General features: G+C 46.2%; 1 protein-coding gene across 2 annotated transcripts in view; it reads right to left on the bottom strand.

The window, feature by feature from the left end:
* Positions 1 to 24378, bottom strand: part of Tnni3k (TNNI3 interacting kinase) — a 266104-nt gene that overhangs the window by 50348 nt on the left and 191378 nt on the right. For both annotated transcript variants that reach the window (XM_040751553.1, XM_040751554.1), the window contains exon 21: positions 17370 to 17479. In XM_040751553.1, coding sequence (XP_040607487.1) covers positions 17370 to 17479 — 110 coding nt within the window. The remainder of the gene's footprint in view (positions 1 to 17369; positions 17480 to 24378) is intronic.

The raw sequence follows: 24378 nt of genomic DNA, 5'->3' as shown, positions 1-24378 counted from the left end.
GCCACCTTCAAACAGCCTCAGTGTGGGTGAGCCCCCAAACCAACTGAGTCCACATCCCGAGGAACGTAGGGCTTGGCGTTCCTTAAACGGGCATGTTCCAGAGACAGAGGAGAGAGGTAAAACCCACCGCTGTCTCACAGCCAGCTTTCCCCCAGGCTTGAAGTTGTCCTCGGTTTGCTTCTCCCCACCCGGGGGACACACCTCGCCGTCTTCACCCTGTCGCGCACCTGCCTTCAGCTTGAGCTTTTTTCTCCCCACCCCCTCCACAGCAGCCCCTGAGACCACCAGGGTTCTAATCCTCACCGACGGACACCTGTCCTCCATAGAAAGCACCAACCTGACTCTCCTGGGAAACCTGGCCCTGCTCTCCCTGAGCAGAAACGCCATCTACGGAATACAGGAAGGCTCCCTGCACGGTCTCACCAAGCTGCGGACCCTGTCCCTGGACCACAACCACATCTCCAGCCCTTCTCTGTCCAGCCGCACCTTCAGCAAGCTGCGAAGCCTGCAGGTCCTGGTGCTGAGCAACAACGTCCTCTGCACGGTCAGAGCGGCCTGGTTCCGGGACACCAGGGCCCTGAGCCGACTCCTGCTGGATGGAAATCAGATCACGAACCTCACGCGGAGTTCTTTCAGAGGCGCGAACCTCCCCAGGCTCTGGCATCTGGACCTATCCAACAATTTCATTTCCTTCGTCGAGAAGGACGCCTTTCGGCCCCTGCCCCGGCTGCGGGAGGTGGACCTTTCTAGAAATGTGCTAGCTCACGTGCCGCCGGATGCCTTTACCCCGCTGAAGCAGCTCAGCTTCCTGAGGTTGGAGGGGAAACAGTGGGGTTGCACCTGCGACCCCTACCAGCTGGCCCGCTTTCTAAGGAACTTCGCGAAGTCCCCAGCTCGCACGCTCCGTGATAGGAAGGACCTAAGCTGTCGGGTGTCTCCTCCAGATGTGGCCTCTGCCGCTGCAAAGAGCATGCTGAGGCTGTCGGAGGCCAACTGTGACTCCAAGGGTCACAACCTCACTCTGGCTCGAAAGGACAGGCGTGCCCTCCTCCCGGGGCAGGATGTGGCTCTGATGACTGTGCTTGGCTTCGCAGGTATACCAGGGGACAGTAGCCCCTCCCCTCTTTTTCTCCTCCCTCTACGGTGTGTTCTTGACATGCAGAGAGCTTGGTGAAGCGACATCAGCAGACATGGTTAAAGAGAGAGGTTGCAAGACAGAGACAGGGGCCTGAGGAGGAAGGAGTCCAGTCCGGGTGTGACTATACAGCCTGGAATAACTAACTTGTTACCTAGATTTCCTCTTCTCATGACTGTGACCCGGGACTAGTTTGTCTATTATTTCAGTAACCACTCACCACTCAGCACTGGAGTTTATTTGCTAGGACGCTAGGAAAAGGTTCAAAGACCTGGTGAGCACAGTGAGCGGTAGTCTTCCCTTGGGTCACTCACATCTGTGCACGGTTTCTCCCTGGAAAAGTGGCCAGTGGAGACAGAAGAGACAGCTCAGTGAGTAAAGACACTTGCTTCCATGTCCAATGGCTTGAGACCTGCTGTGGGACCCACAGAGGGCAGAGAGACCACTCCTTCATTGTTCTCTTACCTCCTAGTGAGTGTCCATCGTGTACTGGCCCAATTCTCTCTCTCTCTCTCTCATCTCTCTCTCTCTCTCTCTCTCTCTCTCTCTCTCTCTCTCTCTCACTCTCTCTCTCTCTCTCTGAGTGTGTCTCTTTGTGTGTGTGTGTGTCTGTGTATGCAAAATAAACATTTATAATTTTAAAACTCAACGTTATACAAGAGTATGGAATTTTCAAAGAATAAAGATGCTGCATTTAAATATTTGCCAGTGGACTTTTCAGAACCACATGAAGGTGTCAGCTGGACAACTGCAGACCCCTCACATACAGAGCCTGTGGGGTGCAGTCACCGAGTCTCTAAGCAAGCATATGACTGTGAAGATTTGAACCCTATCTCCCTCCCGACAAGCTGTGTGACTTAGAGCAAGGGACTATGCATGATGTGCCTCTGTTTTTTGTTTGTTTGTTTTTTTTTTTTTTTTTTTGCTGCAGGGCTTGGTGTTCTTTGAGGACTCATATTTTTTCCATCTCTTTTATACACTTGGCCCAGGCCAACAAATGGGTAGACATCACTCAATTTTTAAGAGTAATGGAGTTTTAAAATGCATTGGCTATCATAGCTTGCCAGATGAATGATACACAGTACTTGCCATTAATTGAAATTTCTTGAGTTATTTTTCTCTCTGTGTGTTTTAGAATGATCTCAGTGCATGGGGTAAAATAGACACAGGGTAATTAGAAGCATGTGTCTGTGTCTCTCTGTGTGTCTGACTGTGTGTGTGTGAACATGTGCGCATGCTTTTCTCTGTGTGTCTGTGCATGTGCCTGTCTGTACGATTTTAATTCTTTTCCTCCTCCTTTTCTCCCCTCTTTCTCTTCCTACTCTCTGTCTTTGTCTCTGTCTCTGTCTCTTTCTCTCTCTCTCTCTCTGTGTGTGTGTGTGTGTGTGTGTGTGTGTGTGTCTATGTCTATGACTGGGTGTGTGTGCATCCCTCTGAGTGTGTCTGTGTATATGTCTCTCTGTGTGGCCGTGGGGCAGAGGCTCACCAGTGTTGTACAAGACTGAGCAGTGGATTCTTTGCTATGGTCCATTATTTGAGAAGAAGTTCCAAGTGAATGAATTGGACATGAGCTCTTTGACTCCAGTTGCGTTTCTAATGGAAACTGGCCAATATAGTGACTACCCAGGAGCCATCAAACTCCCTCAAACTTACAAGAAAAACAAATTCCTTTTACATCTGTGTAACAACATCAGTAATCTAAAATTCAAAGAGATTATTTACTACAAATGGCAGAATCATCACAATAGCAGTAAATTTTCCCCGGATGTACCCTGAATGCCCAGTGGATAATTAACAGGTATTCCAGAGGAAACTCAGGCACCTGTACAGCCAAGTCACAGGTCACAGGATTCAGATCGAATTAGGAAGTTCCAGGTCACATGGCATGAAGCATGTATGACACAGGCATAGAGCACGTATGATGCAGACATGAAACATGCATGATTCAGGCATGAAGCATGTATGACACAGGCATGGAGCATGTATGACGTAGGCATGTTCATGGCAGCTTGTGTGCAGCTTCCCATTTTCCAATGAGTGTTCTCAACCCTAAAGAGGAAGGGATCGCATGAACATCTGCCAAGCTTCTGACTACGATGAGTTTCAGCACACCAGCTCCATAGGGCACCGCTTGGGGGATATCACAACACAGAATCTTTTACAACTATTTTTAGAACCAGACACTTAGAAATGTGTCTTGTGAGGGAACAGCTCTTTATCTGTATAGATGAGCATAGGTTCTAAAAGATTCCAAAATCTTGTTAAAATAACAGGAGGCTTTAACGATGTGGGTCAATTCTGTCTCAGAATTCCAAATGTTCTCAAGAAAGATGTGCAAACAGAATTTGGGGTGGTCCCCTGTCTCCAACTGCCACTAGTACTAATAATCGGTGGCTTCTGCCCGGTGTTTCCATGGGTTCTGGGGGGCCCAACCTCCAGTCCTCAGACCTGCACCTTTGTCCACAGGACCAGGTCCAAAATCCAGTTGGAGGATTTTTTGCCAGAAATTTCAATTGTCTTTAATCCTCATCTATAACAATGTGGTCCGCCAGCCCCCTCCCGTTTCCCATTCAAAAGGATGTGCTCACTCTTGGTGTCCTCCTAACGACAATGAGACCCATGTAGTCAGCTGCTTTGTCTCAGCCTCAACCTTTATTTCAGAGTGAGGCTTGCCCCAAGTCACACAGCAAGAGGCAGACCCCCTGCCCGGCTGGTGCTGGTGCTCTGTGGGTCTTCCTCACCACCAAGGTGGTTCCTTAGGCTAGAGAGCACCCCCCCCAGTGCTCTCAGAGTGCTGGAAATAATGCCCTCTGCTGTACTCAACACACCTTGTTACTGTGGTGCCCTCCTCGTGTCTGAGCTTTGGGCTTTGGTGTCAGGGTGGTGAAAAAGACTGAAAAATTCTGTTTCTGAACAATGGTTAATTCTGGAAGAGGAGCAAAAAAAAAACAAAAACAAAAAACAAAAAAAACAAACAACAGAAACCGGGGAATGGGCAAAATGAAGGCAGTGTGGACCCTGTGACCCACTGTCGTCACCTCTGTGAAACAAAGGAGGCATGCGTGGTTGGCAGTTGGGGATGGGGTATGACACCAGTTTTACCTGGAGAGGGGGTGTCAATCCGGGTCTACCTAGTACACAAATGACAGTGGCCAGGCCGTCTGAAACTAGATATCATCCCTCGAGGGTCACAGGAAACAGAATTCTTTTACAAGATGAGAGAAAACAAAACAACAAAAGCATCCCTTTGGCAGATTTGGGAGGAAAAAACACAAACAAAAACAAAAACAAACAGAAACCAGAACAGCCCCGAGAAGTTTGGAGGTACTGATTTAGATTTTTAAAGAACAATGAAATCAAATATGCAGAAGGAGACGGTGCCACTAGAGTCACCGTGAACACAGCAAAGGCTCAACAGATCCTCTAGACAAGTAAATGTTGGCAGCATCAAACTTGGAGGATGGATGGGGAGAAATTCAGATCAGGGAGGAGTTTGGCCTTTCTGCTGGCTCAATGCCACTGGTGATGAGTCTTCAGGACTGGGTGAACTAAGCCCAAGGCATGTGGGGTCAACTTGTCATCGAGGATTAGGGTCTTGAGACTTTCAGGGTGTCCAACAGCTATTGTCTTCTTTTTATTATTTATGACTATGCAAAAAAAGCAAACTGAGAATTAAAATGTCTTTTCCGTAAGCTGATGATAATCCTTTTATGTTGAATGAATGAGCTGAAGTCTCTAACAAAACTCCATTTCCTACCGAAGGGACTCCAGGCGCTGTTATAATTGTTTCAAATAATGTCTGGTGTATGTGTGTGTTGCGGGGTAAGCCTGTCGTGTGTGTATAGCTGTGTGACCTGGCGGCTAGAGGAGGGTGTGGGAGTGTAATACTGTACCAGCCTCCACTGTGTTCCCTTGAGGCAGGGTCTCTCACTGAACCTACAGCTACGCTGGCAGCCATCAAGCCATAGCGATCTTCCAGTCTCTGCCCCTGCCCTCAGCTCTGGTGCTACAGTGCACATGTGGCCACACCCACATTTTCTCAGGCGTGTTGGGGATTTGGACTCAGGTACTGATGCTTGTGCAGAAAGCACTCTTTATTCAGGGAACCACCTCCCCGACCCTATGATTTTTAATATGCAAACGGCAGAGCAGAATGAAGCCGGTTAAAGCAGGCTCTGTCTGACCTGATAGCTTTCCTGTGGTGACGGGTGCCTCCTATGCCTTCACGTGTGTGAGAGTCACATTTCCCCATGTCACCCTTCTAACGGTCTTTCCATCTGTCACAGGGGCCGTCGGTCTCACATGTGCAGGGTTAGTCATATTTAACTGGAAACTCCAACGAGGCAGGGCAAGTGAACGCACATCCAGAAGCCTACGCTGCAGAGCCCTCGCTGAATCCCCGTGTGCTCCTGAAGAAAGGGGTGGCTGCGCTGGAGGCTGGTGTAACTGCCACTTGACTCGGGGAAACGAGGCAGAGGCCATGTCCTGTGTGGGCTTCAGAAAGGAAATACCACCTAGACGGGAAAACAGCCGTCCAGCAACGCTGCCCTCCAGGCCCACGGCCCTGGATGCATCGTTCAGAAAGCTGAGAGGGAGAGACCATGGCACAGACAGTGCTTACTCTTGCCGGGGTGATGCGCTTCTCCGGGCAAGATGCTTGGAGCCTCCGGGGGACAAGAAAGATCTTTATGATGCAAGCTTAGTTACAAGATGTCCAAAGACAGCCGGAACGCTAAGCAACCTGAAACACGAAGTCCAGTCTCAAATCCCACCACAACACAAAACAAGAAAAACAGGTGAGCTTGTCTGTTAGAAAATCCCGCTGTGCTCGGTTTCTCAGAAGGAGGGAACTTTCTTTTTCAATTTCTCTAGCAGAGAAGTGCTATAAAATTCACTGTAGTCTGTTTTTCTTCCTTCTCTGGAGATACAAAGACATACTGGGATACAGACAGACAGACAGACAGACAGACAGATAGATAGATAGATAGATAGATAGATAGAGAACACACACCTGTGCATGTCTAAGTACATGTATGTGTGCTTGTGTATAAGTGTGTTTGTGTGTATATAAACATGAACATGTACATGTCTGAGTACCTGTGTTTGTGTGTGTGTGTGTGCCTGTCAGCTGGTGTGTCTCTGTGAGTGGGAGTGTGGCTCCTGTGTATGGAGGGAGTGTGAGTCTCTGTGTCTGAGTCTGTATCACTGTGCCCATGTGGGTGAGCTGCTGATGCAGCCTCCTCAGCCTCTGGAACTGAACGTTCCTCCCCTGCCTGGAGAGTGAATGCTGAAGCCCAACACCTAAGGATGCTTAGAAAAGGAAAGAGAGGAAACCTCTTCAATGGCAGCATTGCTAAGATTTATGAGAGGATGGGTACCAGCTTTCATCCCAACATCCTCTGAGCGCTGACGCCAATCTGCGGTAAACAGCCTCCCCAGAGCATGGCATTTGAGAAGAACGGCCTCTTAACGCCAGAGATTCATTTCAGGAACTATGTCAAGAAGCACACTCTTCCTGCTGTGCTGTCAAGGACGATAACTTCTCCGTTCTGGGAAAGTCAGGGCTTAATTCATTGTCCCATGTTGGGAGCCCGGTGAACCTGGCGGTGACATCCAACCTGCTGTCCAAGGGCATTGCCGGTACCTACGTGGAGGCAATGAATCAAGCGGCTTTCTTCCTGAATTCTGGGGCAATGCTTTCTAGCCCTGCAGTGCAGACTCACCCAGTGGCTCAGGAAGGAGGCTCTGCCACTTATTTCTGCTGGTTTGGAAGAAGCAAGGCTTTCTGTTGGAAAATGAATGACAGAGGAGCCATGTGGGAATCTGGCCCTAAGGCTGGATTTGGGCACCACAGGATAAAAACGAAACTGTATTTTATTTCCTATGTGGCATAAAGCTGGAAGTGAGTTTATCTGACTGCGTTTCTTGCTGGTTCCTTGGGGCTGATGGTTTGATTCCAGACAAAGATGGCCAAGGGGAAAAAAAAAGGACAACTGCCACAGAAATCAGAAAAGATTGGTTTTGCTTTATAAGAAATAGAAATAAGGGCTTAGCTTTTTCATTTCCTTTTAGCTTTCAGCAGTATCCATAGCCTGGCTATTTCTGTCTGTGGGAAGTCCTGCACACAAGGGGAAGGTGGCTGGTTGACCCTCTACAGCACTGACTTTGCTTCATATGGGAACACTGGTCTGTCACATCAATGGGGACCTTGAGGAGACACCTCAAGGAAACAGTCACAGCCATACTGAAGAAAAGTCTTGAGTTTATGCCTGTAGCGTGGGATTTCTTAACAGACTCCTAGGGGTTTCAGAGACGGGGTGAGAAATCATCTAGCTGAGTAGTTCTTGCTGTTTACCTTCAGTTTCCAGAATTTGTGGAAAACTGATGAAGACCATCAACCGGACAGACTTTACACCCACACTCACTTCCCATTTAACCCAACCTTTTCACGCCAGCAGCTTCCTCGCATTTACACTCGAGGCTGAAGGCAGGTCTTAGGGTTTGGTGACATTCTAGGCCAGGGTTTACTTTATCCCTTCCTTTGCCTTAATCAATGCACATTTTTTTCCTTTCTTTTTCTCTAAATAAAAGAGTTTCATGAAACAAGCAGAAGTAGGCTTGTGAGGCATAGTTCTATTCATTGTGGGTAGAAATCAGATAGACTGGCCTATAGTTCTGTTGTGTAACTGGAGAGAAACATTAAACATCTGAATGCATTCCCTTGCCCTTAAAAGTCCTAGGAGAACAGTTCTTCTGCAATGGACCACGTCTCTTGTGACTACATAAATGTATAATATTCAGTGCATTGACTAGTTCTTCCTATGAACACAAATAATAGTAGCTTTTCATTGATATTATTGAATGTGTATTATTAATAATATATTTACCTATATATAATATATTTACCATTTAAAAGTCATAGGCAGATATTGTTACCAGGCAATATGCCAAATTGTCTACTTATTAATAAATCATTAGTGGATACTGTATTATATTGCAGGAAGTAAAAGAAGATAAGGCCTTCTGCCTTCATTAATAAAAAAAAGTATTTTTTTGCTGTCTAGGTTACTCTGTTTAAGACCTGAAGATTACTTAATATTTCATATACATTTTTCCAAATTTGTATTCTAAAATGGAAAATCAATAAGAAAATCTTACTATGCCATTTGAAGAGAATTCTGATGTCATCCACCTTTAAAGCTAATATAACCATGACTAAATCTGAATACGAGTTAATATGAATGTCATTTAAATCCTAATGTCACAGCCTCACAGTTGACAGATAGGTGACTACAATGAACATCATTGCTAACATACCAAACAGCCAAGGGTTCTCTTTCATGTTGGCAGAAAATTAGGACATACTCAGGAAGTATGATAATTAAAGGAATCATCTCATGATTTTCATAAGGTTCTTAGGCCTCTGGTTGGTTGGGATACTACAATTATGCCCAGTGGTAAATCCCTGTATTTGTTGTTCAGCAGATGTGAGCAGTGACACATTTAGAAGCAGATCTGTGGCCTCCACCTCAGCTTTGGCAAGAGAGAGTCTTGGGGAGCATTTAACTGACAAATCATGGCAGCCTCCAATAGGAAAAGGAGACAATCCTACTCGGCCACCTGGACAGAGGCATTTCATCAGCAGCTCTTCCTCCAAGCGGTGGGAGCCAGAGAAACAGGCTGTGGGCAGGGCCTCCGACAGACAAAGAGTAGGGTACGATGATCGCCATGGCCTCTTAAAGAGGAACAAGCCTCTGGATTTTCATTCCAACACTCCCTCTACCTGCAAATATGTGTCCTGGGGTGAATTTCAAGATTATATGGAAGAGAGGGAGCCAGATTGCAGAAAGCACACAAAACCTGAGAGAGAACAGATCCGGATCAACAGAGCAACAGGGAAATTCCTCAGAAGTCAAAGGGACAAAGGCAGATCGAAGCTGTCAGCAAAAACCAAGAAGTCACATTCTACAAGGAGGGTTAAATACCATGATCCTGGTTTAGATGGGGGAAACAGGTTGGTGGCATCAGCAGAAACACCAGCCTCCAAGAGACAGCTAGAGATTGAAAGCCACTACCAGACTTCCTTGGATCTCAAAAACCATACCAGCCTGGAGGAGGTCAAGGGTTCAAAAGAATGGCTTTCAGAGCAACGGGTTCTGAAAAGGGACAGACTCAAGCAGTCCCACCCGGGCGAGAAAGCAAAGGGACGGAGCTTAAGGATCAAGTTAGACTTGCACCCCTTTGGAAAAGCTAGGGTCCACCCAGAGGAGTTCCCAAAAGAACTCCCCAAGAGACATAAACAAACACGGATGCCCCCCCGGAAAACAGTCAGAACTTTTGAGAGCAAATTCAAAGCAACACCCATGTCTTTTGTCAGTTCTCAGCTGCCAGACAGGAGCAACCAGGTGAAACTCACTTGTTCAAAGGAACCGCTGGAAAGTGTCCCACAGCAGACCCCTTACCAGGAAGGAAATGGCCTCCGCCGAGTTGACAACTTGTCTGTAGGCAATCTGGGCTCCGTGCTGCAGGGTGGCTGCGGCCCAGTGGGCCACGTTCCCTGCGGAAGCTCGCCAACAGAGCCTCAGCCTACAGCCAAGCTTGCCGAGTGCCCCTGCTCACGCCCCGTGTTTATACCTGCACAAGTGGAAAATGCCACTCGGCTACAAACAGAAGCTATGGGTCCCTCCCCAGCCCATTTGGGAAGCGTGGAGAGTGGTGTTTTACCGTCTCAACATTCTAAGGGAGCCACTGACCACGCGGTCATGGTGTCTACTCAAAACGTGGACCAGGGCAAGTCAAAGGCCAGCGAGCTAAACCAGTTTACACTGTCCCTCAATGAGCAGGTGATTGACACCTGCAGCAGGGATCACAGTTCAGGTGACAGCCAAGCTTGGCAGCAGGAAGAGCCAAAGTTAGACCATGGACAGCCTGGAAGTGAAGGAAAACCATTAGTGAATTGACCGAAAATATCACAGGAGAGTGTGCAAACGTGTATTATGGGCGGGGAAGGAATTGATAGTGGAAACAAGAATTCTTGCACGGAGGATTTGGACTCCTCTCCCACTGCCTGGATGCAGCCCCACAACAACGTGCCACTCATGATGCCACATTCTGTTCCAGACCCAAAAGGAACGGAACATCTCAAGGAGTTCTGCTCATCTCCCCATGGGAGCCAAGCCCTTGGCCACTTATGTAGCAGCAGCGAAGGTGGAAATAGCACCAGAAGTGCATCGCTGGGGGACAATCGCGGAGAAGCACCAGGAACACGGGCAGGGGCCGGAGAACAGAAGAAAGCCCTTGATGAGAGGAAGGGAAATTCCAGTGCAGTAAGATGGGTGATACAGTCAGGTACCACGGATGAAAGGCAGCAGCCTGGGGAAGGTGAGGGGAAGGAGAAACTTGTGTTGAGCTATCCCGGCTCTGAGAAGGAGACAGCTTCCATTGAAGACTTGAGAAAAGTCAAAACCAGCCCGCTGCAGGGGGAGGCAGATCTTCACACTCTCAACCATCAGTCTTGCTGTAGAGACCCTGGAGACGACCCACCAGATGTCAGCGCACACAGGGACGGTGCTGGGACAGTGGGGATGCCAGGAGCTTCCTACAGCTCATGGGAGTTGAATATCACCCATTCTGAGGCAGAAAAACGGGGTGCCTCTAATTCCTAAGGGAACTGAAAACGCTGCTTGCAAACCTGAACCACACCCGCTGTCTATTGGGGACTCTAGTCCACCACTTTCAGGGAGCAGGAGGCAGCAAACTTTATAACACGCATTTCCTGCTTAGGCTGTCTTCTGAAGGACCAGAAAAGTCTCTAACCCTTGTGTATGCTGAACACGCACTGTTTAGGGCATACATTCTCGGTAATTCTTCATTTCCAGTGAAACAGAAGCTCATAGTCAGCTATAGCACAAAAGAGGAAAATACAGGCAGGAGTATGTTCCCTACCGTTGAGTGAACAGGCTCCTTCAAGGAATGGGATCATGGAAACCTTTGCCTCGTCTTGGAAAATCAACCAAAGATTTAAAAAGCCTCAAAGGAATGAAAGATGCAGCATGAAAAGGACATTTTTGCATGTGATGTGTATTTTATGGAAATGGTTGTGCATGCCTCAATTAGTGCTATTACAATTTTGCTGTCTATACTGATGATTATATATTCATGTGTGCCTCATCTGTTTTCCTAATTAGGTGGCATGAAAATTCAGCCATATTTGTTAATTGTACTGCACAGTGGTAAATTTTACCCGTTTGTAATCTCTGTCGATAGTTTCCTTAGGTCTTAAGTTGAAGTCTTTAAAAACTTGCTATTCCTCTGAGAAAGAGAGAGAGAGAGAGAGAGAGAGAGAGAGAGAGAGAGAGAGAGAGAGAGAGAGAGAGAGAGAGAGAGAGAGAGAATGATGACTACCAAGTCAACTGTAAAATCTGAAAAATCCTTTAAGTCCAGAAGAGGGCGATCTCAGCTTCTGTCCTTTAAGAAGGCAAACAGGTTTGAAAAGCAAAGTGACTGGGCTCAAGAACAAAAGGAATTTTAACGAGCTTTATTGTCAATTGTTATTAATGCAAGGCTCTGAAAACCAAATAACCCATTAACATGAATCTTTGGAGGGTTGGTCTCTCCAGCTCTCCAGTCGAGCTTGCCACTGCTATTTGCTGGGAGAATCATCTCTCCTTGCACAGAGGGACCAAACATGCTTATAAACACTGGATTTCAAAGGCAAGGGTTGAGTAAACCTCTTCTATTGGAAGTCACATTTACCTGAAAACTACAGGGCCAGCTAGGCTGTTTAATATTTACACCCGGTAAGGCGTTCCACCTACGCGTTCACAGAACGGAAGACTATACTTCCGAGGGGAGGATTAGACAGAAGCAAGTGTTCTCTTTCCCATCTTTGTATCTGCCCCAGCCTCTATGTCCTTCTAGCCATATTTGATACTTATAATAAGCTCAGCAGATTGCTCGGACAATTGCGAGCACTGCCTGGCGCCCTGCTTCTATTTCCTGCGTGGCGCTGGCAGCACGTGATGAACCGTTCTCATTTTGAAAGCCCTTCGTCCCCCTTCCTCTGTCTTGCGGAGAGAATCAGGCATCTCTGGCTCAGCTTTCATCCTGTCTGTTCTCATTTGGCTTCTCCACCAGGGCTTCACTCCCTCGTCACCCTCCTGTCTCTCCTGATGCCACTTCATTGTGGGAAAAGCACTTGTGCAGTGAGGGGAGCCTCTGCCTTCCCACATGGCCAGCATCCTCTGCTCTGAGCGATGGACGGGGTAATGCTTTCTTGTCTCTGCCTTTCATTTCCCTGATGTTTTAAAAGTACCGTCTCTGTAACGGAAGAGTCCTTAGCTTTATTCTCTCCCTTCGTTGCCACCAGTGTTTCAGCTGTTCAGGGGCTAAGCCTCCTCTTCCACACGGGGCTGCCTCTCAGAAGGCAGCAGAGTCGCCCCCTGTGCGAGCGTGGGCACACGCAAGGCCTGTCTCTCCCTTAGAGCGCTTCCTTTGCAATAGATCTCAGGTTTATGCTAGTCCCCTCGAGTCCCCATGGCAACCGCACAAATGCCTGTTATACTCAGCTGGATCATGGTGCCATCAGCCCCTGGGCTGTTCTGACCCTACAACATCCCTGCAGTTTTCATGCCTTAGTTTCATCTCTACTGGGCATGTGCTGCCAGGGTGCTTGCTGAGTGAATGTGCAGTTTCAGGTTCCATCCCAGGAACGCTCATTCTGCAGGAAGGGGATGGGGACCCGCCTCCTGACACACCAGGTAGTGTGAGTAGTACACAGTCAGAGATGACTCGAGAAGCTATGTCATGAACAGAGTTATAAGCAAAGGTTTCAGTAAATGATGAGAAATCCTTTATACCTAACAAATTATATCTCTACAAAGTACTTCTGTTATATAAGTTATTTTTTTTACCACTGTAGAGACAAAATTAAAATTACGTGTAAATTCATATTGTGGTTTCTGAGACTTCCCAACGTCTTCTAATATCTATAAAGTCAGCCTGGTCTACATTACAAGTTCCAGGCCACCCATGATTACATGGACCATGCCTTTAAAAACAGAACAAAAAACAACAGAACATACTTCCTTGTGTTTATGTTACTGGCAGGAAATGCCTTAGTCTGCCTAGATACTTAAGCCAGTACAACAGTCTTTGGGATATTGGGGGTTTGATTGTAGTGACCAGTCCCCCATTTTAGCAGCCATGACAGGCTAACATGTGCTTGCATGACCTTGCCGTTCCTGTCCTGGTCACTAAGGTCAGATGCCCTCCCCGTGGCAAGGAACCAATCAGAAGTTAGCTGGCGGGGCTGTGCTTTATGGCTCTGGGTGTGCTTTAAGGACAGTGCACAAAAGTGACGTACAGAGCATAGCAACCGCCCTGGGAGGGCTTATGGGCCATAACAATCAGTTGACCAATCAGCACAGGGCGGGTCACCCAAACCTGGAAGCGCACCAATCCTGAGACTGTTTCATACCCCTAGACACTCCCCTTATGCTGCCCTTTAAGATCCCTGCCTTGAGGTTGCTTGAGGTCTTCCTCCAGCCATTCGCCATGGTGGGGGGGTGAAGGCCCCAGCTAATGGGGTTAGCTCGTTAAACATCTACAATAAAAGCCTCTTTGCTTTTGCATCGAAATGGGCCTCTTGGTGATTTTGGGGTTCAGAATTTGGGCACAACATGATCTGTGTTACACATTTTGAGAGTGCCTGGGGGTGAGGTGGTGGTGGAGATGATGTGGATGTAGTACTCAAGTCTGAAATTCTCAAAAACGAATGTGAAAACGAAGAAATGGGCAGGGTAACATAGCATTAGTCTTCTACATCTGAAGATCTTTTATCAAATGGCACCCGGCCTAGGGGTTTAATCTGCAATGGCTTCAGTGTTGCTTGATCTCCTTACTCAGGGTGAACTTACACATTTTCTCTTTGCTTGAATGATTTTATTCTCTCATCAGCCCCTTATTCAGTGAATGCTTGCTTGTCTTTGGATTTTGATCTCTGCCCAAGTGTCACTTCTGGGAAGACTTCCATGGGACTCACATGATCTCTCTGTCCCTCAACTTTCTGGAGTTGATTTGGTGTTCATTTTCTTAAAGTCTTGTATTCAGCTTAATCTTGGCTTGTCCTCAGCTAACACACTACCCCACTGAATCCCTAACCCCATAGTAGGTCAGAGTAAAGTAGGGACTTGATAAATTGATTGTTAAAGGAAAACAAAAATCAGACTCTTTGTCCCTTATTCCCATCATCTTACCACTCACCCTATGGTGATATGGTAATGACATTCTGGGCACTGTAAAGACAATGGAGAGACAAGGACATCATAGTCACAAGGTAGATGCCAGGGTCAAGGTATGACTTAAGTGAAAGTCCAGTATTACCAGCAATTTGGTGTCTCTGCTGTTCAAGGACACCTTGTCTCCATCTTCCTCCCTGAACCTACAGCCTGTATTCTGTGCTGATAAAAGTTCAGTCCTTAGTAATACAACTTTCCCACTAAAACAACCTCCCTACACACACACACACACACACACACACACACACACACACACACACAAATAGATCCCTTTATTGATATTTCACGTGAAAACTTGGCGCAACTCTCTTCCTGCAGAGAGAAGGGAATTTTTGGGTGAGGGATTCTGTACATTTATCTCCAGATAATGCTCTCTAGGTTCACACTGCAAGACCAGGAAATGTCTCCTCAAACTATTTTAAGTCGTGCAATTTTCAGTATAAAACTTTCCAGACACCAAAACTTAGACAGGTAGCAAAAAGACATACTTGTCCATTTATTCTACAGATAATATGCTTTTGAGCATTTGTGATGTGTTGTTCTGGATGCTGGGGTTATAACAATGAACAAAACAAATCTGAACAAAAAAATGAGCTCTGATCTTATGCTGTTACCCTGCTAGTTACGAGATGATTCTAAATTCAATACAATGCACATCAGATTGAATGGCCAGAAGGAAACCATATTTTTATGTGAACCTCCACTTTTCTTCTAATAGTGTCTATGGACATAGTAGGTTGGGTAATGATTTGGGTGTTGCTTTAAAAAAAAGGAAAAAAAATCATACAACAAGGACATCTGTTCAACTGTAATAGCCAGAACCTGGAAGCAACCTAGATGCCCTTCAACTGAAGAGTGGATAAGGAAAATGTGGTACATTTACATAATGGACTAGTACTCAGTGGAAAAAAAATGGAATATTGGAATTTGCAGGCAAATGTATGGAACTGGAAGAAACCATCCTGAATGTGGTAACCCAGTCACAAAAAGACAATCATGGTATGTACTCACTCATATATGGATTTTAGACATAGAGCAAAGGATTAGCAGCCTACAACGCATAACACCAGAAAAACTAGGAAATAAGGAGAACCCTAAGAGAGACATACATGGTCCCCTGGAGAAGGGGAAAGGGACAAGATCTCCTGAGCAAATTGGGAGCATGGGGTGATGGGAGAGGTAGTTAGGAGAGAGAGAAGGGGAGAAGAGGAGGGGAGAGGAGGACATGAGGAAGTAGGAAGGTTGAGTCTGGGGAAGAATAGAAGAGAGCAAGAAAAGAGATACCATAATAGACAGAGCCATTATAGGTTTAAAGAGAAACCTGGCACTAGGGAAATGTCCAGAGATCCACAAGGATGACCCCAACTAACAATCTAAGCAATAGTGGAGCGGCTACCTTAAATGCCCTTCCCTGATAATGAGATTGACGACTACCTTATATGCCATCCTAGAACCTTCATTCAGTAGCTGATGGGCCCAGAGTCAGACACCCACAGCTAAACACTGAGCTGAACTCTGAAGTCCAGTTGCAGAGAGGGAGCAGTGATGAGCAAAGGGGTCAAGACCAGGTTGGAGAAACCCACAGAAACAGCTGACCTGAACAAGGGGGATCTCATGGACCCCAGACTGAGAGCTGGGAAACCAGCATAGGACCCATTCAGACCCCTGAATGTGGGTGTCAGTTTGGAGGTCTGGGCAATCTATGGGGCCTCTTGTAGTACATCAGTATTTATCCCTAGCTCACGAATGTACTTTGGGAGCCCACTCCACATAGAGGGGCTAGACACATGGGGAAGGGCCTAGGCCCTGCTCCAAATGATATGACAGACTTTGAATATGCCCCATGGAAGGCTTAACCTTCCCTGGGGAGCAGAAAGGGGATGGGATAGGGGGTCGGTGGGGGTCAGGGAAGGCGGGGAGGGAGAGGGAACTAGAATTGACATGTAAAACATGCTTGTTTCTAATTTAAATAAAAAACAATATAACTGAAAAAAAAGAAAAAAGAAAGGGCAAATCATACCCTTTTATTCAGATGTCTAAAGTGGGGCTTACTCTATCTGTCCTTTGGGGGTACTTTTTGAAATAGTAATAGCCTCCCTTTGCTTTCTTGGGGGAGAGGTTTAGGAAGAATGAAGAATCAAGTTGTTGAAGAACAGACAAGAACAGCCGTGAACCACTGTCCTGAACAGTGGCAGTCTTCTGGTATTTACACACGAGGAGCTCAGCACCGGCCACTGCCCTCCTTTTAGGTAGACCCATGATGTCTTCACCAGATTTGGGCAAATGGGGGAAAGCAACAGCAGAGAGATCCATAGTTCCCGCTGTCTCCAGTACAAGGGAGATAGTGCAGAACCGCCCTGTCCTCTGAGAACACCAGGAACAACTGGTATTTGTGGCTGGTGCTGCCAGATTCAGGCAGCTGTTAGAGACCCCGTCCCCTGAGGTCTGTGGCAGGCTTGCTACATCACATGAAAGGCCAGCCGGAGTCTATCTCACCCCAAAGTGTTTTCTCTAGAAAAGGATTCTGCGGCTCAAGCCAAATCAAAGCTGGCTGACGGGGCTGTGTGTCGTCTCCCAACCCAGGGAGTTCTTTCTCTAGACACTGACTGACGGGGCTGTGTGTCGTCTCCCAACCCAGGGAGTTCTTTCTCTAGACACTGGCTCAAACCCATTACAATGAAGCCGACAAGACCGCATTTCACCTCTCAGTTCCAGGCCTCTCTTCTTCCTTATCCACTGTGAGGAACACGTCAAACCAGAGAGTAGCGACAAAGAAATCCCAACTTCTGATGGCCTCCTCCCAGGGTCATTAGAGAGAGACACAGGAGGCAGTCAGTTCTCCCCACCATGTTGTTCTGACGAGCACTGGAAATGGATGTTGGAGCCATAGACTGTGAATCACCACACATTTTATAAGAGGAAACAAAGTCACTCACTTCGGGACATGCATTCCAGCCCCGCATCAGCAGAGACGAGATGGGCTTGGGGATGGAGTAGCCGATGGGAGGTCTGATGTGGTGGTACGCCATGTCTGCTGCCGCAGCCGCTGCAAAACAAAGTTTCGGACTTCACTGGCTTATCCCAGAAAGATGAAAAGGGACAAGACTCATCCAAAGGCAACCTGCATGGGATTCGACAGGACCTCTAAGCTGGCTTCCTCCCTGGCCTCTGAAGAAGAGAGGAGGACTCACACTAAGTTTATTTTTCTTATTTCCCACCCACTTGACAGTTGGGTCTAGGGAGTGAGCAGAGAGAACTCATGGAGGAACAAAGGAGCAAGCCATTCAGGCTGCCTCAACTAGCCTGATGTACACAACATACAGATGTACGCAACACTATAGGAAATAGACTGGATCCCAGACTGGACAAAACTCCACAGTGTCAGGCCAGCAAGATGGTTCAGTAGGTAAAGGCGTTTGCCACCAGTGCTGACCATCTGAGTTTGATTCCTGAGACCCACAGGGTGGAAAGAGAGAGTTGCCTCTTGAGAGCTGTCCTCTGACCTCCATGTATGTTCCGTCTCATGCTCATGGGCACATTTATTCACATAAACAAATAATGTAACAACAATTTTCAAGACTTCACAGTGTCGTTGTGCACCATGATGCATGGATTACACTGGACTTCACGTATCAGGAGACATCTGTGTTTGAGATATAGTTTTTGTTGTTGTTGTTTTGTTTTGTTTTCTAATATAGGGTCTCTCTGTGTAGCTCTGGCTGTCCTGGAACTCACTCTGTAGACCAGGCTGGCCTCAAACTCATAGAGATCTACCTGCCTCTGCCTCCGGAGTACTGGGGTTAAAGGCGTGCACCACCACTCTCTGGCTAAGTTTAAATATTATTGAAAGAACACTGAAATGTTGAATTTTTTTAAAAGATTCATTATTTATTATTTATTTATTTATTACATATACAGTGTTCTGCCCACGTACCAGAAGAGGGCACCAGATTGAACCGTAGATGGTCATGAACCACCATGTGGCCTCTGGGAACCGAACTCAGGACCTCTGGAAGAGCAGTCAGTGCTCCCAACCTCTGAGCCATCTCTCCAGCCCCGACGTGTTTAGTTTTAATCCTGAAAAATGACTTGCTGATTATCTGCTTGAGGGTGGCTGTCACCCTCTGTTACAGCTGAGGTTACTTATTGCCGAAATCCCCTCGGTCTCCCCAGAGGGCGTGGTGTTCCAGATAGTGCTCATCCAGACCCTGTACCTTGGGTTTGCTTATAGATTCCTGATTGCTCCATATTCCACTGTTTTCAAGCATTGATTACCATGCCTCATGGATGGAAAGTCATTGGCTTTTCTCAATGCTTTTTGTATCAAGCATCATGGTAGTACAGACCTAAGTTCAAGGCCTCTGACAATCATTCAATGCAGGTACCAATGTCTGAACCTGGAACGAGTTTGTAATTCTTATATCCGTTAAATAATAACTCATAGTTAGTGTGAGTTTCTATTACAGAGTCTATCCTTTTTGTCCATACGCATGATAGGGAAAATGGTATATAACACACAGTGTTCTGGTTGAAGCTGTTCCGCACCAGAGGGAGGAGAGACTTCCTAGTTGTTCTACACCCTGGCTCTAGTCTGTGGTAATGTAGCATTGGCTTGCATCTTACTGGTTTTCAGATACAATTCCCAACAGCTACATCTATACGAAAGCCCACACCACTGAATTCTGTTTATTCATTTAATTCCAGCATACCCAGTAGTGAAGTTACCCTCAAAGTAACTTAAAGTAATTGCTTTTTGGATTATTCTGAGTCAAGTCCTAATTTTACCAACTGTAAAATTAATACCCATTCTTTATAGAAACTGAGAAAGTTAAGGGAATTGCGAAATACAAAATATTATTATTAAGGCAAAGGACCTCTTTGTTTTGGTTCTGATATCAACTACAGAGAGCAATTGTCCAATTCTTTGCTATGAGTCTGGAAAATCAAGTACAGGTGAGTGATCTTTGTCAAAATATTTGCTCCAATGTTTTGAGAATTTCTCCTCTTTTTGGTCTATGATTGAGCCTATGTTGACATATGATTGTGTAGTTCCTTCTTCGTAAACTAAAGCACTAAGCAATTAAGCACTTTCTGTGCTATTAAAACTATGTGTTAACACATTTTAATGACTGCATTTACTGTGATTTACTTAATCACTTTTCAATTTTAGGTTATTTGAAATTATTCAAAGAATATTTTAATGGGAATTTCTGTATATTATAGACTAGACACTTATGGTATATTAAAGGGTGAAAAATAACGTGTCAAATATTGTGGATATGTTTGAGACTAGCTCATATTAAAGTAAGCTACTTCCTAAAGACCTGCATTAACTTATGCTCTCACCAGTGAGTGTAAAAGTTGATGTCACCACTACTCTACCAGGGAAAAGTCTTTTTGCCAGGCAGCAACACGGCTCTTTGTTGTTTCTTATTTATCACAGCATCTTTCTTGGCTCACTAGGTAGGGTCCCGCAATCCCTTTGTTGGCTACTTTGAACAAATTTCATTTCCTCCAAGTGTCAAGTCATCCATGGCCACTGAGTGGACAGATTCCTACTTCTTTCTAATTCTGAGACTGCAGCCTGTTACCCGATGACTGGATAGTGCTGACCTAGGCCCGGCACATGCACAGAGATCATGAACAGGTATCCTGGTGGGTGGAGAGGGACCGTCCCTCAGAAGAGGTTAAACTGATGTGTGTCTCCTGTGTCTCCTTTAGAAGTTCTTTCGTATTCTGGGGTCCAACATGAGAGTAATTTATTTGCTTCCTGGCAGTGCATCTGAAAAGTCCATTTTGATGTGTGGTCTTTGACACTTCACCGTGCAAAGAAGATTCTGGAAGCCTCCTGAGTCCTCTACTCTTAGTGGTGAAGGTACTCAGGATCACCTCCATCTGAAGGTCCCCTATGTCACTGCAGGGAGGTGGTTGAGCTGCATGTGGCTACTTTTAGATGGCTGGTCAGTCTTGCCTGTGGCCAGGCTGTGCTGACAGCTGAGAAATCTGGTTCTCAGATCCAGGAAGATGACTGTCAGGCCATCCATCAAGTATACGCTTTATTATTACAGAAAACATGTTAAATGATTTGTGAAAATGTTGGCTTCTGCTTTTGGAAAGAAAACTTGGCCATCTAAAGAGACTAAGTCCAAATTTAAAAACAAAAGAATTAATGGTACAATTAATTTTAAACTTCTACCCTGAGTAAATGAATTTATTGAACTATAGTTAGCTTGCACTGTGCAGAGCTGCCTACTGGACCTCTCTGAAGTGATGGGATGTGCTTCTGTACTGTAATATGTGTAAGCAGTAGGCTGTTGGACACTTACAATATGGAAATGTGACTCAGAAACTGAAATTTGTAATTTGGATACTTTCAATTAATACAGTTTTTAAATAGCTATGCTCAGTGGTCTCCATATTGAACAGCACTATTCGAGAAAATTGCTTTTGTTTTAACTCACATTATCTTGAGTAATGAAACTTTGACATACTGTGATAAGTCAGGCCTAAGAGTCTCTTCTACCAAAGAGCCAATTAGAGGCCTCAAACTGCTCTATAACTTATCCGTGTCCTCTCTGAAAACATGCCACACGCAACCAGTGCAACCTCCCTGTAATTCTATATGAAAAAGGACTTATGGGGCCTGTTGAGACCACTCAGCCAGTGAAACTCTTGCCACACAAGCCCAGTGACCAGTTGAAATGCCGGGACCCACAATGGAAACACAAAACTGATTCTAGTAAGTCCTCAGTTCTCCCCACGGGTGCTAGTGCTACCCACCTGCACCCACACCCACACCCCCCCAAACGGCAATAAATTTAAAAAGTTAAAAGGCACAGGTATATTATACCACACGGGTATAATAACAGTCTAAGTGGGAAGGTGGTATCATTATTTTCAACAAAATGTGATAAGGAATGGATCATTAAGAAACGAATCACTGCATACGCCAGTGCTTTCATGTTTTGGTTTTTAAGTTCTGTGATGTGGTTTGTTCCATCTATCTGAATCTCCTCTGTGGAATCTGTTGTTCTGGATGTCTGACTTGCTCTGTCTTGGGCTCCTTCCCAAGCACTCCCACAGCACCTCACATCACACCACAGCGACACCTACTGAATCGCATTCCTTGCCTGGCTATGTGCCTGCCCCTGAGCCACAATCACAGACTTGTTGAGGTCAGAGACAACGCCTCTTCCTGGTGTGTCAGCAGAGCACAGTGTAGCAACCGGCAAAGAGCAAGCATTCGAAGAGGCACGGACTGAGTGGGACAGAGACGTGATGAGTCACCATGTCACCGGAAAGAGCCTAGCTCGTCTTTACTCCCCAACATCTGACGAATGAAGAGTGAAAAAAGATGAACCATTGTTAATCAGTATTAGACTCACCATTGCACTTCAGGAGAAGACCCAAGGCCTAGCATCCAGAGGTGCTGTGGGATGGATACTCTGTCCAGTGGGCTGTTAAATCACAACACAGTCAAGTGAATTGTTGAGACCTTGTGGCAAGCTCATTCAATAATCTTTTACCCAAAGCCTTTGGTGAAGTCTTCTTCAAACAAGTGAAGAAATGCTCTTCATGGGGACTGCAGCCTGGACTCTGAGGCTGGCTTTGTTCTACATGCCCTGGGAGGGCCAATTGAGCAGTTTGCCGCAGCAAGCAATAATTTTGCTAAGCATGAGTGCAGTGGGGAAGAGGCAGTTTGATGGTGACAATTATGGGCTCAGGGCCTTGACTGTGCCCTCGCTACAATGTGACACCAACGCTTGTCCTAACTGAACCCAAAGCACAGGTTTTAGTCCTTGCTGACACATATCTGAAACAAGCAGCATGATGTTGGCTACCGACAAGCGTTAACAGCCACTGTTATTGATAACCACAAATCTAAGAGTTTAAGTGATCTGTTGTAATTGGAACCTGGAAGGTGGCATGTTTAAAACACCACCAATTGTTTATTGATTTATTTAGATCATCAGGGGTCTGAGGTCTTTTTAAGGTTATCTTTGGGTATGAAGAGAAAGAAGTCAAAGGTCACAGTGAGTTACTGCAAATTTCAAGGCTACCAACTGCCGTCTCTGCATTGGCTCCAGCCTAAGATTCCACACGGCCCTGTGGCAAGAGTGACATCACAGCTTTCCACAATAAACTGAATCATCTAGAGAGGAGCCAGGGAGACCAGGGGAGCAGCTGTTCCGGCGGCGGGATCAGGTAAAACAGGCCCTACTCCTGGGCCTGTGTTCCAGTTCCTGGGGATTGCCTGGTAACTGCACAGAGCATGCCTTAACTTTAAAAACCACACCCTGTTGCCATTATGAGCTTCAGGAATAGATTAAGCACTGTCACTACCTATCCTTGGTGCAATCTCCACCACACAACGAAGCACTAGAGCATTGACATCAGCCACGGCCATGCGGTGACCAGCATCTACTGGACCAGTGCGATTCTGCCTGGGATGCAAGCGGTGACCAGCATCTACTGGACCAGTGCGATTCTGCCTGGGATGCAAGCGGTGACCAGCATCTACTGGACCAGTGCGATTCTGCCTGGGATGCAAGCGGTGACCAGCATCTACTGGACCAGTGCGATTCTGCCTGGGATGCAAGCGGTGACCAGCATCTACTGGACCAGTGTGATTCTGCCTGGGATGCAAGCAGTGACCAGCATCTACTGGACCAGTGCGATTCTTTCTGGGATGCAAGCGGTGGTCAGGTGGCTTGCTTCATTTCCGTGATAGACTGATAAGGATTAGCACAGCAAACACCGGATTAATCCCACTGGTTCTCCTCTCCTACATCTCCATAATATCAGTGTGTTTACCTAATCTGTGATTATTACATTCGGGGCATGTTAGATCTAGATCATTTAGTGAGTGGACACAATTAACCGCTGCTTAAAGAGGAGTGGAGAACTCAATGACCACATATATACAGCGTGTGACATAAGCCTGTCTCTAAGTATACTATCATTCATATTTCTAAAGGCTACATGTAGAGACCCCCACTCTCACAGGTCCAAAGGCTGTGTTTGTTTCTGGGATTTCCAACTCATGACTCTGAATTAAATTTTTACTCTGAAGTCTCTCCCCAAACTTGGCTACAGTGTATTGTCATTTATTCTCCATTGTCTGATGCCTCCCGGACTTAGCAAGAGCTCAGCATTAAGGAAACCATTTCCTTGTGAACCAGCTGGTACCATTCTAGAAAAGAGCAAAAGAAAAAAAGGAGACTGTTCTTTGGACTTAGGCTGAGATTTCAGTACATCTGCATGACAGGATAGCTGGGGACAACACAGGATTAGGTAAAGTATGGTATGTGTTTTCTATTGCGTGTGATGTGTTAGAGAAGACAGCCCCAAGAGAGAAATCAAATCTGGGAAGCAGACATTGATTTCTTTCTCCAAATCCCACCCAGGGCAGCTCTTGCCAGGTGAACAATCTCCTGCATCCTGGCCAGCTCACTTTCTGCTTGGTTCAACATCTCGGCTCTTTCTTTTTCTAATGGCGCGTCTCCCACAGCTGTGTTTCTTTTCCTTACCTATTAGGCACCTTTGATGTGTTACTCCACCAGGTATTACCTCTTCAATCCGTTGGAAAGTCTTTGCTCACATCTTCCAATTGTCGAAACCAACCTTCCCATTTCTATCCAAGCTACCTCTCCAATTGGAGTGTTCCAGATTTCTAAAGAAAAGCTGGTCTTGTGCTCTGAACTCTGATCCAGCCTTTGCCAAGTAAGAGTAAAGCACATTCTAAATTCTCTTAAGATCCTATGGTGGCTTCCACTGTTGATATGCATGAGGGGTATGGCACTATTAACTTGGCTTGCTCAAGGGATGACGTATAGATCACAAAAATGCCGTATCTGGGTGTGCCATGGTGTTTACAGATGAGACTACCACTGTGACAAATGGATGATGTAGCAAAGACAACCTGCTCTTAGTTCAGGCAGGTGC

This window comes from Mesocricetus auratus, unplaced genomic scaffold (assembly GCF_017639785.1).
Source record: "Mesocricetus auratus isolate SY011 unplaced genomic scaffold, BCM_Maur_2.0 Super-Scaffold_100009, whole genome shotgun sequence".
In the NCBI taxonomy this organism is placed as follows: domain Eukaryota; kingdom Metazoa; phylum Chordata; class Mammalia; order Rodentia; family Cricetidae; genus Mesocricetus; species Mesocricetus auratus.
This window is presented reverse-complemented; position numbering and strand designations above follow the sequence as displayed.